At 39.7% G+C, this 14,216-nt stretch overlaps 1 protein-coding gene across 3 annotated transcripts in view; it reads left to right on the top strand.

The window, feature by feature from the left end:
• The first annotated feature begins 452 nt into the window (after nucleotides 1-452).
• TBCD (tubulin folding cofactor D) overlaps nucleotides 453-14,216 on the top strand; it is a 122,387-nt gene continuing 108,623 nt past the window's right edge. For 2 of the 3 annotated variants that reach the window (XM_057401396.1, XM_057401397.1), the window contains exons 1-7: nucleotides 453-671; nucleotides 5,049-5,099; nucleotides 5,307-5,404; nucleotides 6,125-6,226; nucleotides 8,127-8,270; nucleotides 9,052-9,107; nucleotides 12,813-12,945. In XM_057401396.1, the coding sequence (XP_057257379.1) occupies nucleotides 479-671; nucleotides 5,049-5,099; nucleotides 5,307-5,404; nucleotides 6,125-6,226; nucleotides 8,127-8,270; nucleotides 9,052-9,107; nucleotides 12,813-12,945 (777 nt within the window). In that variant the 5' untranslated portion in view covers nucleotides 453-478. Of the gene's footprint in view, nucleotides 672-5,048; nucleotides 5,100-5,306; nucleotides 5,405-6,124; nucleotides 6,227-8,126; nucleotides 8,271-9,051; nucleotides 9,108-12,812; nucleotides 12,946-14,216 lie in introns of those variants that run through there. The other variant, XM_057401399.1, reaches the window with a different exon arrangement.

Here is a 14,216-nt window from a genome sequence, read left to right as displayed (position 1 = left end):
TTCTCCTCCGCCTCCCCTCAGCCGCCCGCTCGGCGGGTGGGAGGCGTGGTCTCGCGCGGGCGCGCAGCCGCCCCTGCACCCTTTGGTCCCGCGCGGCGCCCCGTAGGAGCGAGGCTGCGCCGGGCAGCGCGGGCAGGCTGCGGGCAGCGCCGCTGCGGTTGCCAGGGTAATGCGCGGCGGGGTCGGGTCTGAGGCGGGGGGGGGGGGGGGGGGTAAGCGCGTCCTTCGCACTCCCCGGTGCTGTCGCCGGCGTCTTCGCGGTCCCCGAGAGCGTGGGGAGGCGCGGTAGGGCTGGGCCGGGCCTCCGCTGTGCCCGGGAGGGGCGCGGTGGGCCGCATGGCGGCGGGCGGGGCTGTCGCGGGCCGTGTGTGAGGAGCGGCGGTGTCGCCTGAGGGAGGGACGGCTGAGGGCAGGGGTGGGCTCTGGTGCATTGACCGGCTCTTGCTCTGCCCAGCTGTGGGAGGCAGCGGCGGCGGACATGGCTTTGGGCGAGATGGATGGAGTGGGGTCGGAGCCAGAGGAAGGCAAGAATCAGGAGGCGAGTGTCATCACCACGAGAAGCATCCTGGAGAGCTTCACAGAGAGCCAGGAGGTCAGGGGTCTCATCGGTAACCTGAAGGGAGCCTTCGGGGACCAGGTGACTCGGGAATCGATCGTGGAAAAATTTGTAGGTAAGCACAGCATCCAAAGGGAGCGTGTTCTTTATTGGTTAAAGGAATTTAGTGCCCCAGGACTGAAACACTGATTTTGGGTTAGCAGTAATGCTGGAACTTTATCAACAAGTAATTTAGGTTTGTTTTTTACTCATTTTGTGTTCCAGGTGTGTATTCCATAGTTTAACTACTGTAAATAAAAACGTTTCAGATTTACGAAATCTGAATTCTGACCCATGTTTAGCTTCCAGATTTTCATTCAAATGCAGGCAGTAGCATAATTAAAGTTTTTACGTCTGTCAAATAAAGCCATTTTTGTGCCTAATCACTTGTTAAAAATGCATACATTTTAAGCTTTAAAGGGATAATAGTTTTACTTTCTGTTTCATAGAAAATATGAAGGCCAGCTGAATCCATACAGATCATGTAATTATTTCTGAGAGAGGGCACCTTGGATCTGACTTAGTAACTGAGCTTTTGTGCCATATCATGAAAGTGATTCTGCTTCTAGACCTCAGCTGAACATAGAAATGTGTGATTAGGTACATGTAGCAGGGCCTTTGTAATTAGCCTGTTATGATGCACATCTGTGTATTGGATCCAATATTCTGACCAGGTGATTTGCAGAAGTTGATTCCAAGTTTCTTGTATTTAGAAGTTGAATTACGTGAACTACCATTTTGCAAGTACTTTTGCAAAAATGGTGAAATTGCAAAAAAACCAAAAAACTTGCAGTCAAAATATTGATCCAGTGTCTGCATTTTGGACAGAAAGAGACTAGGTAGGCAGACAATAAACCAGAAAGCCCTAAATTTGGAAATCCGGCCCTGCAGAAGTTACTCAGTAGTATTGTACTTAGTTGACATAACTGTTCTGAGGCGGTTAATGATGAACATGCAACTGTTCAGAAAGAAGTAGCACGAACATTCATATTTGTGTTGATTGTTCTGTATCACAGGTGAAATGGTTGACTTTGATGGGATAGAGAAGCCATTATTGAAGAAATCTGTGTCTGAAAGGCTATCATTATCTCTACCCAATCACCTTGCTATACTTCTCTTTCATATCATGTGTACTGTCTCTGTGTATTTGTATTGTATTTATGAACTTTCTGCATGCACATTCTTGCCCATTCAATTCAGTGTTAACATACATAAAGCTGATAGGTGCAAGTATGTTGGTCAATACTTCGTTATGATATTTAGTGTTGTAAGGTACCATTTGATCCTTTGATAATTTGCTCTCATTTGGGCAGACTGTCCCAAATATGGTGACAGGCTAAATGTGTGGGATGTCATGTTGAAGCTTAAGGAATAATCTGTATGCAGATACAGCAGGGATCATCACTTACAGGGGATTTTAACTCAGGTCTCTGAAGCATTTACAAAAACATGTGTTGCTCATTTTTTTGGTGGACTGTTAGAAGTTTGGAAGTGTCCTGGGTTCAGCTGTAACAGTTATTTTTGTCCTTCCTAGTAGCTGGTGCAGTGCTGTGTTCTGGCTTTAGTCTGAGAATAATGCTGGTAACACACCAGTGTTGTAGTTGTTGCTCAGTTGTGCTTACCCTGATCAAGGACTTTCCATTCTAATGCTCTGGCAGTGAGGAGGGGCACAAAAAGCCAGGAGAGAGCAGAGACAGGACACCTGACCCAAACTAGCCAAAGAGGTATTCCATGCCACAGCGTGTCATGCCCAGGCTATAAAATGGAGGGAGTTACCCAGAAGGGACTGATTGCTGCTCAGGTCAGGCTGGGTATGGGTCAGCCGGTGGTGAGCAATTGTGTTGTGCATCACTTCTGTTTATTGGGGTTTTTTTTTCCTTTCCTCTTTTAGTTTTATATTCTCTCCTCTTGTTATTTCTCTTATCATTTTTATTATTAGTAGTATTATATTATACTTTAGTTATAGGGCTGTTCTTATCTCAACCCATGGGGATTACATTCTTTTGATTCTTCTCTTCATCCCACCTGGGGGTGGAAGGGGGAATGGAGGTGAGTGCATGGCTGCATGATGCCGAGTTACAAGCTGGGCTTAAACCACATCAGGCACAGCATTTAATCTGCAACCAGGATTTTGTAGGAAAAATTAGGAACTTTTATTTATTGATTTATTTTTTAAATAACATTTGAAGAATTTTTTTTCCAGTTAATTCTCTTCAGCATTTAGATTTAGGGATTTATTTTGGATTGCTGGACTGTGATTTGGGAAAACAAGTTGGAAAGATGTGGAATTTAACAGCAAATTCCTTATCTGCTTGAGAGCTGTAGTTTGGAGTGTTGATGGAATTTCTTGTATTCACTAATTCTGTCATTTGCAGCTTAAGGTATGTTGTGTTTTAAGCCCAGCCTGTAATTCAGAACCACTCGGCCACAATTGCACAGGCTGAGATAACAGTCCAGTAACTAAGGTGTAACGCAAAACTACTACTGCTGCCACCGGTAATAATAATGATAAAAGAAGTAACAAGGGGAGAGAACAGACTTGCACACAAGCTGCCGACCGATACCCAGCCCGACCTGAGCAGCGATCTGGCCCTTCTGGGTACCTGCCCTCAGTTTCTGTACTGGGCATGATGTGCTGTGGTATGGAATACCCCTTTGGTTAATTTGGGTCAGATGTCCTGTCTCTGCCTCCTCCCGGCTTTCCGTGTCCTTCCTCACTGGCAGAGCGTGAGACTGAACAGTCCTTGATCAGAGTAAGCATTACTTAGCAACAACTAAAAACTTCAGTGTGTTATTAGCACTGTTCTCTGACTAAAGTCGAAAACATAGCACTGCAGCAGCTACTAAAAAGGAGAAAAATAACTGTTACAGTTGAACCCAGAACAAGGTATCATTAACTACAATAGGAAGTTACTGATGATTAGGAGCTCAGGCTTGCCTCTTGATAAAAGGCAGCACTGTGGTGTCTGGATGGAATTGCACAAATACCTGCCAAGGATACCATTGAAAGTGATTATGCAGTGTCATCCACTGGTCAACTGCAGCACTGTTGAATTTGAATTATATCTTCAGTCTAAGTGTTGATGTGACAAGTGGATAAAAGGGATAGGGAGTGAAGCTGTGAGAAACATAAATGCAGGAAAAGGAGGGCTTAAGAAAGTATTTTAGTTTTTTAATTGAAAAGCTATTTTCTGACCAAATGTCTACAGTGACCCTGGCAGTCTCCAGTGCGATACTGGTTAAGCTGATGATCTCTTCTGAAATCCAGCTCTCGTTTCTGCAGTCGCTTTATGTTGATTCTGTGTGTAAATTGAAATGCCTTTGTTTCTAAAAACTGTGGCAAGTTGTTCTTGGGGTTGGTTTTTTTTTTTTCTTCAGTATTCAGTTTGTCTTTCCTTAAGTCAGTTCCCAAAAGGAAGATAACATATTACTGCAGCAAGATAAAGTAATGTGAAAAGTCTCGAGGAGCACAGATAGTAATAGCTACAGTTTATATTCGTCCAGGTTAAAATTAATCAAGAATTCTTTGTTCTTTGCTGAACACTTTATTCTAGTTCAAAATGAAAAACTAGCTCTGAGGATTGTGAAGTGCATCTTCACTTTCAAAGTATTACTGTGTTGTTTTTTTTTCCTGCTATAGCAAGGTAGCTCAAAAGAAAGAGATAAGAATTTTATGGTGCCCATACCCTGTTTCAGTACAGATCCTCAATGGTAGAACTATGTCTTTAAACACGTTCCAGGCATGGGAGGAGAGACAGCCTTGTGGTGAAGCCCAGTGTGTCCTGGGAGAATTTCCCCATGGCTGAATTAGCCTCAGAGTTAGAAAAGAGTCATGCTACTCCAGTTCTTGATGTTGAGATATCTTGGTCTGTGTTTTTAAAGGCAATCAGTCATGTGACAGGCCAACAAGTAGAAAAGTGTGTAAAAGTAAGTGGGATTCCATACGTTAAGGAAGAAGATGTGAACAGCAGGGCAGAAAGATGTAAAGCAGTGTTCTGGTCCTGTGTGGGTAGGAGTCCACTGTAAAGCTGGTACGTCTGGAGCAGCTGCAATCTGTAGTGGTTCAGTGTTGTCCTCTGTTTGCAGTTTCCTCAGAAATGGTGTGTTGGTAAGTGGTGCTTAGGAAAGGAGAGACACAAGGAGCTCTGCAGTGAAGGACAGCAGCAAACTGAGTGAGTTCTGTGAGCTTTGTTCACGGTAGTTTGAGAGACTTTTTGGTTCAGTGTAGGTAAATGATTGCACTGTGTAAGGGCACAAACTGTATTTTTACAGTTATTTCTTTGTAGTGTGCTTACTTTTAAACCTTGCTTACAGGTGGTGGCAGCAGCACTTAGCTCAAGGATACAGAAATCTTAAGCTAAAGCTGGATAGAATTGGGGTGTATCTTGCAATTAATGCCTGTGAGAGCCTTTATTTCGATTAGTTTATTACAGATATCTATCTTCCTTTTCAGGTATAATGGACAAGTACCAGGAGCAACCTCACTTGCTGGATCGTCACTTAGGTACGAATGTCATCTTTAAATATTTTTTGTGTATATACTTGAAAATCTGTTAAACTAGAAGGTCCATATTTGCATTACAAGATTGCTGTGGTTTATATTATATTATTTATAACACTTATTACTTATAACACTCTCTTTATTATTAGAAGTATGAGAAACTGTAAGCTAGCTGCATGTAGTCTGACTTTTCCCCTTCCCTTTCATTAGAGTGGATGATGACTTTGTTGTTGGATATAGTACGGGACAACGGATCTCCTCCCCAACTTGTTCACCTGGCTTTTAAATTTCTTTACATCATTACAAAGGTAAAAAAACCCAAATGTAACTGAAATATTTGTTTTCAATATATTATTTATTATTTAAAGAAAAAAATCTACATCTTCAACAATAGTAAAATAAATAAATAAGTGACTAAGTACTATGAGAGAGTAGTTCTTTTTCTATCATTTTCCCTGATAGTTTATGTTGTTTAATGATTCAGAGTGGTAAAAATCAAGGTCTGCATACAAAAAAAAAAAAAAAAGCCTATAAAGAATTGCAGTCTTTGAGATACTGAGTGACAAAACCAGAATCATTATGTTAAAAGGAACAGTAAAGTATGATGAAGAATTGGATGGATTGTAGAATTTCCATCTAAGCATGTGAAAACATGTTTTGACTGTGAGGACTGAACACTGCAGTGGATTGCTTAGGGAAGTTGGGATATCTCCATCCCTAGAGATGCTGAATACCCTACTGGACATGGTCCTGGGCAGCCTGCGGTGGGTGACCATGCTTTGGCAGGAGAGTTGGACTAGGCAGTCTCCCAGCGGCCCCTTGGTTTCAAGTTAAAATATTAGCAATCCATTAATTCTTAGTAAGTTTGTAAACTGCAAAAATGTGAAGGTATTTAAGACCTTAATTCATAACCTACATTCATAGTACATGAGGATCATATACAAGAAGCTCGTTAAAGGGTATTTTACTTTTCCTCAGCACTTGACAATGCCAGATGGTTTATTAAATTTTGAAACTTTCTGTTACAGGTGAGAGGATACAAAGTTTTCCTCCCACTGTTTCCTCATGAAGTTCGTGATCTACAGCCTGTTTTGGATATGCTTGTAGACCAGAATCCAAAAGATCCTGAGGTGAGAACTTGCTTTACTTTTTGTTTAACTTCTGTGTCTTCAGGAGAAAAAGCTAATGAGCAGTGTTCAGAAAAAATTCTGGAAGAAAGTGTATAAAGGAGTGATACATCCTATCCAGTGTTAACTGAGCCATCGGGGTTTTAGTGATAGGACAAGGGGGAATGGCTTCAAGCTGAAAGAGGGTAGATTTAGATGGGCTATTGGGAAGTTCTTTGTGAGGTGCTGGCACAGGGTGCCCAGAGAAGCTGTGGCTGCCCCATCCCTGGCAGTGTTCAAGGCCAGGTTGGACACAGGGGCTTGGAGCAAGCTGCTCCAGTGGAAGGTGTCCCTGCCCGTGGCAGGGGTTGGGGCTGGAGGAGCTTTAAGGTCCCTTCCAACCTAAACTATTCCATGATTTAGTGTGATAGTCATCTTGTCAGAAGAGAAATTTAGTATTGAAGAAGAGGTTTTATGTTTTTGTTTCATGGAACATGTTCTGAGGATTTAGAAGTGATGGTTGTAGAGGTGCAAGTAAAATCTCTAACCATTCATATAGGGGAAGGAATTAATCGAAACAACAGTAGTTAAGAAAGGCAGTGAAGGATACTGAACTTGGAGTAACTGAAAAATCCTCTTCCTGCTATGCAAATCATTAAGGGTCATGTTAATTTACCTTGGGAGTCATAAAAGTAAAATCACAGGAAATGGAGTATTTAAGTTTTATATATTTATCCGTCTTTATGTTAAGAGGTTGGTTTTAAAACCCTGGGGTTTTATCAAAGTTGGTATGAGAACTTCTATTTTGATGAGGAAATAAAGATAATAGTTCATTTTCCTTGTTTAATTTCAAAAAACATTTTTTTTCTTCCCCAATCCCTGAACATTTATCTTCAGATCTGTGAGGTTTTTTGATTTTTGTTTTGTTTTTCTTCCACTTTTGTTTTGAAAGGAGGGAGGTGAGAAAATGGCACAGTTATGGCATGAGAAGTTTTTGCTTTTTGATAATACATTGAGTCTGAAAAATAACTCTAGAATTTCAGGGTTTTTTCCTACCTCTTTGTAGTTTGAGAAACAGTGTGCCCTCAATTCCTTGTATGTCCTCATTTAAAGTCTTATTTGGCTGGGAATGTTCTGGGCAAGAATTCTGATTTGAAAAATGTATTTAGGCAAACAATTTTTAAGCATGGATTGAGATCATAGAATGGCCTGAGTTGGAAGGGACCCATAAGGATCCTTCCTTAAGGATCCATATGGATCATCAAGTCCAACATACCATAGTTCATATTCTTCTATCTTTGAATAAAGAAAGGTAAAAATTCCAGAAGGCTTATTACTGCAGATTAATTTTGAGAGATCATAATCTATTACAAGTAACAAATAATGGATCTGAAGGCAATAACTGTATCTCTGTTCTAAGTTAAAATAAATTCATAATAAACATTATCAATTCTGATCACTTTGCTGCTGTTGTAGTAGCTTTAAAGCCTGTAAAAGTTCCTTCATGTCTGTCTGTCTGTCTGACGAAACACATCTGAAGTTCTTTCAGTAAACTCATGACAGCAATACATATGAAATTAGGAAGAAGAACCTATTTCTCTCATATTTGCGACTGGAGGCACAAATGGGCTGAGGGAAGAAGGAGCAAACAGGAAAACAGCAACATGCAGTTTTCCTTTAGGAAGAAACAAACTTGTCTGGATTTCAGATTCAGAGGGAAGGGTCCATTAATTTTGTTACTGTTTTCCTGTTTGGATTTTCTTGTAGTTCTGTCTCCTTTGGTGTTTCAGTGTTCAGGTTCAGAGTTTTTACCATCTCACTTCGAAAGTTCCTTGGAGCCAGTGGATAGTTTGTGCGTCAGGCACTTTGTTGGAATATACTGCAGAAAAGGGAGTGCATATTCTGTTTCACTATTCTTTTCCAGACTTGGGAAACTCGTTATATGCTTCTGCTATGGCTCTCCATGATATGCTTGATTCCTTTTGATCTGGCCCGTTTTGATGGCAATATTTCTGAGGAGGGGCACACTCGCGTGCCCACAATGGATCGCATACTTACAGTAGCAAAAGTAAGTATAAAACCTCTTGCAATATTTTCCAACCTGTAGTGTTTTTCTTAGGCTTAATCTTCCAATATGTAATAAATGATTGCCTTTTCAGAATATTGTTTAAAACCATATGTTCTGCATCTGATCTGTAAAGGATTTATCTGTAATTTTGGAATCTTCAAGATGTTCTTTGCTGCTTTAGTGTCGGATGAGGCTGTTACTTGTTTTCTCACAAGCAGTAAACTGACTTGTTTTACAACTATCTGATATGACTGTATGCCTTAGATTATGTTAACAGCTTTTAGCATTTGAAAACAATAGCTGGCTTTTTCTGAAAGCTGAGTTTGATGATTTATATTGAAAATCAGCTTTTGGTCAGGATTAGTAACATTGGAAGCTATGACCGCATGATGAATTTTCCACAAAGGTAATAAAGCTTCACTAAGCATGAGCCAAAGTGTTTGACTTATCAGCCTTTTAAGATAAAAATAAACAGCATGCCCTCCCCACAAATACCTGAACATTTTATGCTTTTGACACTTGCAGCATTTAAGTGGCTTATCTCTTGTAGGTTTGTAGTAGCACCTTTGAAAGACTAGAAGGGAGACTTCATTGTTTGAGATACAGAAAGTGGGAAATTTAATAGTTTTACAATCTTAAGCTTAGTTTATATCATAATTACATAAAATATATGATCATAATATTAGTAATGGTAAGTATTATATTCATGTACAAAGTCATGTAGTTGTTATTAAATCTACATGTATGCATTGCTTTACAGTTAGTTTTCTTTTACCCTTAGTGTTACTTGGTTGTCAGTGATAAGGCTCGAGATGCAGCTGCTGTGCTGGTTTCAAAGTAAGTCTCTTTTGTGCTTCTTGGCAGAAAGGGAAAAGCTAGTTCCCCTTTCTCCTGCCACACTTTTGTCTGTTACTCTGCTAATGATGGCATTGGGAGGACTGGAATTTGCCAGCTGTATATGGGATGTAAAACTTGCCTGAATCAGATCCAATAGTGTGTTTGTTACTGGACATGCTCTGTTTTTTTTCTGCTTACTAGAGGAGCAGGTACCTACCAGAAGTGATACAGATCCTCACTGTTAACAGGATATTCTTCAGTTGCCTTCCAGGGCAATTTACAATGTTTGTACTGCAGTGTTTCAGAAAGATACAGTTTCTTTGTGTTGCTGCTGATTTTTGAAGTGTGTTGCTCATGAAACAGAAAACTGGTATGTAGGATTACTGGCTTGATGTTTCCTGTTGGGATTTATGTAAAAGGAAGGAGTAGTGCTAGAATTAATTTTCTTAATATCCATCTTGTCCCTTTCGTCATTCTCTCATCCAGAAAACAGTACTGCTTTCTTAGGTTTATTGTTGTCAATTCATTCATCAAATTAAGCAGGTGTAGGATAACAGAACTTTCTAAATCCAGTTGTTTCACATGGTGGTCTTGACATCCAAAAATTTGTGATAGAGATGCAGTTGTTTTGACGGGTTTTTTGTGTCATTTCAGTGACACTGGTGGTAGGGTTGTTTATAAAATTGAAATAATGAAACTCTGTAGCTCTTCTTTCCTTCTGCATTAGTGAAGATTTCATTTCTGATGCATATGAAAACTAATTAGACCATAAACTGTGCTGGTATGTCCATATCTTTTTCCAGTGTATATCATAGTTCATATTCCAGCATATTCTAGCAGAAGAGGGCTCCAGTCAGCTCAGTTTGTCATTTGTTTTTTCTTTCATCTTTTTTCTTTCTTTTTAAAGCAAGTAAAACCTTTCCAAAAATCTTTACACCAGCATTTACTCTGTCTACACTAGGGGGCTCTGCCAACATAGTTTTACCAGTGTAGCTATAGGAGCGGAGGCTCTATAGGTGAGTGAACAAGGTGAAATGATGGTAGTGGATGTCTGGTCTGAACAATAAAATCCGCATTAACTTTTTTCTCCAGATTAAGAAGAATTAATTGTATCAAAATAGTTGTTAACAGATCCTGTCTTTTGGGGGGAAATAACTGTTCATGTACTTTAAATTAATTGAGCTTCAGTCACAGGACTCGGTGCTTTAGAAAGGTGTTTTTAGTTGAGTATAATGGTGCAGTTCTGAATATCATGACAAAACAAACACTTTTGGTTTAGAACTGGCAGAGTCATGGAGAAAATTCATGAAGGAGTTTGAGAGCACAGTTCTCTCGTGACTAGTCCTGTACTTTTCTGATTTGCTCCAAAATATTTCAGAGCCAAATTTAAGTGAATGCATTAATCATTTGAATTGCCTTCAATAAATAAACTTGACTGTTACATACTTCTTTCCATGTGACAGAATGTAGGTTTCTCTCCTTGTCATAAATAGGTTTTTGCAGTTAATTTGGAATTGAGAACTGGAAGTTGGTTTTCCAGCATTTTTATGTTTGCATTGGTCGTCTGCCTTGTGACAGGTTGTCAGAAGCAGAGGATTTAAGGTGGAAATGTGGCACAGAGTGAATTACTCTGAGCATTCATGTGGCCAGATGTGCTTCCTAAAACCCCAGAAAAACATGCAGATCAACAAACTGGGATAGACTCTTGAAGGTACATCCAGTGTCTGGAAGCCTTCTCAAGTAAGGGTGACAGTCATTTAAAAAGACTCTTTCATCCCATTATGGTAATTGAATTTGCGCTTCATTTGTACTCCAGGGTATCTGTAAAACTAAATTACTAGTGGAAGCATATATATAGTCATGTGACTGAATACAGCATTGTATTCAGCAAAACTCTGTCTTCATGCAGTGCTCAACCCTGGATTTCAGGGGGATTTCATAAGGGCCTAGCATCCGAACACAGGGTACTGGGCAGGTGTGTTATCAGTTGTCTTATGTTCTTTGCACCTCCATTTTATTGGCTGAATTAAGTTTTATTAAAAACATATGCTAATAACAAGTACCAGCTGCATCAAGGTGCGTAAGGCTGTAATGGGAGGGAGGTTACTATCTAGGGTACTCGTAAGTATTTAGTTTATTTTGAAAATAGTGTTTTCATAATAATCTAGTGGTTAAAACACTTCACCAGGAATTGGAAGACCTGGGTCCAAAGCATTTTGGCCTTGGTGCACTTGAATTCACTGCTTTCATATCACAGATCAATTTTTTAATGAATGGGCATAGTTATTCCGAGAAGAGATCACTGCTGCTGCTTCTTAGGAATACGAAAATCCAAGGACAAGGAGAAAGATGAGATACAGGAATCTTAGTAACACACTGAGTAGGGAACTGCTTTGGGAAGAAGTCTGGGTGCTGTTTCCTGCTTTAAGGAGTTAATGAATTTCAAGAGAACCATCAGGATCCTGTTTTCTGAAGTAATTTACTTTTCAGAGGCAGAGGAGCTGGAATTTCTTTCGTGAATTCTCCTTTCTGTCTGCTTAGGGACCTGGTTGCAGTAGGTGGGGATGAGGCTTATCTTGCTTCTAGTCTGGAGGTTATGGCACTCCTTTGGGAAAATAAGATTTAAACTCCTTTGGGCTAAGAAAGGGTCTAGGAACCAGTTCATCTACTTTACAGGTTACTTCTCTCCACTTGCACTGTTGTGCAAGAGAAGGCTGTGTCCTTGCTACTTGGTTATAAAGCAAAACACCCTTCCAACTAAGCCCTGCCCCAAATCCTCACTGTTGCTGAACACAACAGATACTGACTTTGAAGACAATTCAAGTGATCACATACATGCTCACTATTTCCTGTCTTCTCTGTATTTAATAGTTCCCGTTAGTTAACTCTTGGCGCAGTTCCTCATTTACTTTGTAGGTGTATAAACCAGTTGCAGGCTCTGCATACATCCTTCTTTAAGCACAATGAATTGTACTTTTGGGGCTTTCCCATGTACCTTCTTTCCTTTGACTGCATTAAGAACAAAGGTTCTTAATTTAGTCTGAATCTCTGCTTGTTTGTAAGAGCTAAGAGCACTAAATTATCTAACTGAAGCAGATGCCCTGACTGTAGCTTGCTTGCCACTTACGATTATAGGTTAACAGAAGTAGTTTGACCATAATGTACCTCTTTTGCCCTAAGATAGGTGAAAATGCATCTCTTGACCCATCTAGTGTGTTAAATAACAAGTGTTTGACCTCTTCACATATACAAAACTGCAGTGTAGCACTGATGATTACGCTTTATATGGGCCTGGTTGATAACAGTGCAGCATGGACAACTGTGGATTTGCACCCATTTTCAGATGTGCAAAATTGCTGTTCTTGTTGAGAATGGTGGAGAGAATCCTTGTATTTGCTTGAGCTTTTCACTAATTCTAGTGGACCTTTGGAATGGTTGTTGCTTTACAATTAAGGTGAGAAATCTGTAGGATACAAGTTTATAGATTGAAGTGAAAGTGGAATTCTGGGTCAAAGCCTTGCTCAGAGACAGAAGGGCTGAATTTATGATAGTTTGGAGTGTTTCCACCCTCAGCAACTTAGCAAAATATCCATTGGAGAGTTGTATTTAGGAACTGCAACCAGTTTGGATAGCAGGAAAAATTATTTTTCACTGAAAGTCATAAAGTTAGTAACTGCGGTGTTTGTTTTTTTTTTGCTGTGACAGATTTATTGTCCGCCCTGATGTCAAGCAGAAAAGGATGGCTGACTTCCTGGACTGGACACTCTCCATGATATCTAAATCCTCCTTTCAGTCTATGGAGGGGACAGTTGTTATGAATGGCATGCTCCAGGCCCTGGTAAATACTTGTCTTCTTTTTAAAGATAGATGATTTTATTTATGGTCATATGATACTGCCATGGTAGACCTTTAATAGCAAATGCACGGAGAGTTTATGTGTGTTTATTAAAACAGGATAAGATTATGTACTGCTTGAATTTCCTCCACAACAGTTTGCAAGTTGTAACTTCCCATATACATATATTTTCTGGAAGTATTCTTCTCATCACCAAATGAAAGTGAGGTTGCCAGTATAGATACTGATAAATAACTCTCAAAAGTGCTTTTATATATCTGATTATATATCAGTAATCATTTCATAATTTAGTTTGGGTTGGGTTTGGTTGGTTTGTTTTGTTTTTTCTTTGAACAAAACCTTTGAAATACATGGAAAAATTGGAACTGTATAAAGTGCAAAGGTTGGGCTTCTGATATAGCGGTGGTCTCTCCTACACTTCAGAAGTGGTAACCAAAATGCAAGTGACTCTAGCAAGTTGTATGCATTTCTTTGACTCAAATCTTGTTCTCGAGAGTTTTGTTAAGACAAACTAAACTTGTTAGTGTCCTTCAGCGGTCTGAGAAAATGCACTGTTTCTGATGGTTTTGCATGCTAATTTGAGCAAGTTTTTTGTTTAATACTCCTTGCCTTGTTAAGTAACAATAGATTAAGACTCCAAAGTGCTAAATTCTTAGTTTGGGTTTTAAAATTTATATACTGTGCATGGGAAAAAATCTGTAATACCTCAGCCACTGCTGTATGATAGCATTCCTCCTGTACATTCAAAGAATATCTTTTTATAAAAGCTTTCTTGTAGTTTTACACCCTTAGAAGTGTTGGTGTGCATTTTCAAACACTTGAATAACAGTTTTGGTATCTGATTTTGATTCTAAATATATTTGGGTAGAATGGGGCAGTTCGTGCAGGTGGAGTTGTTACTCCTCGGTTTTGTTGTTGACCAAAGTGGAGGTGATGACTTGCTCTTGACCAGTCTTTGCACAGGTTTAAGGATTTGCTGGTGTTTGTACAAGTTTCTATCATTTGCATACATTTGCAGCTCTTCTTAACTAATAGCTATGAGGACTCGTACACAGTATGTTACTAAACATCAAAGCAAAGTTCTGGAACAAGTGTGTGCTGTTATTTTTTTTGGGGTGTTTTTTTTTTTTCATCCCTAGCAGCTCTTCCAAATCAGAAAATACAAGAAATGATCTATATTTAGAATAACCTAGGACGTGCTGCTTAAGCAGGAGGAAGCATTATTTGTATGCATTGCAGTATGTTTCAAAAGA

Source organism: Pezoporus wallicus, unplaced genomic scaffold (assembly GCF_028554395.1).
Source record: "Pezoporus wallicus isolate ANWC-B61680 ecotype Strahan unplaced genomic scaffold, APGP_CSIRO_Pwel_v1 contig_8702, whole genome shotgun sequence".
Classification (NCBI taxonomy): Eukaryota; Metazoa; Chordata; class Aves; order Psittaciformes; family Psittacidae; genus Pezoporus; species Pezoporus wallicus.
The sequence above is the reverse complement of the archived record's forward strand: the minus strand, read 5'-3'. Positions and strand labels throughout refer to the sequence as shown.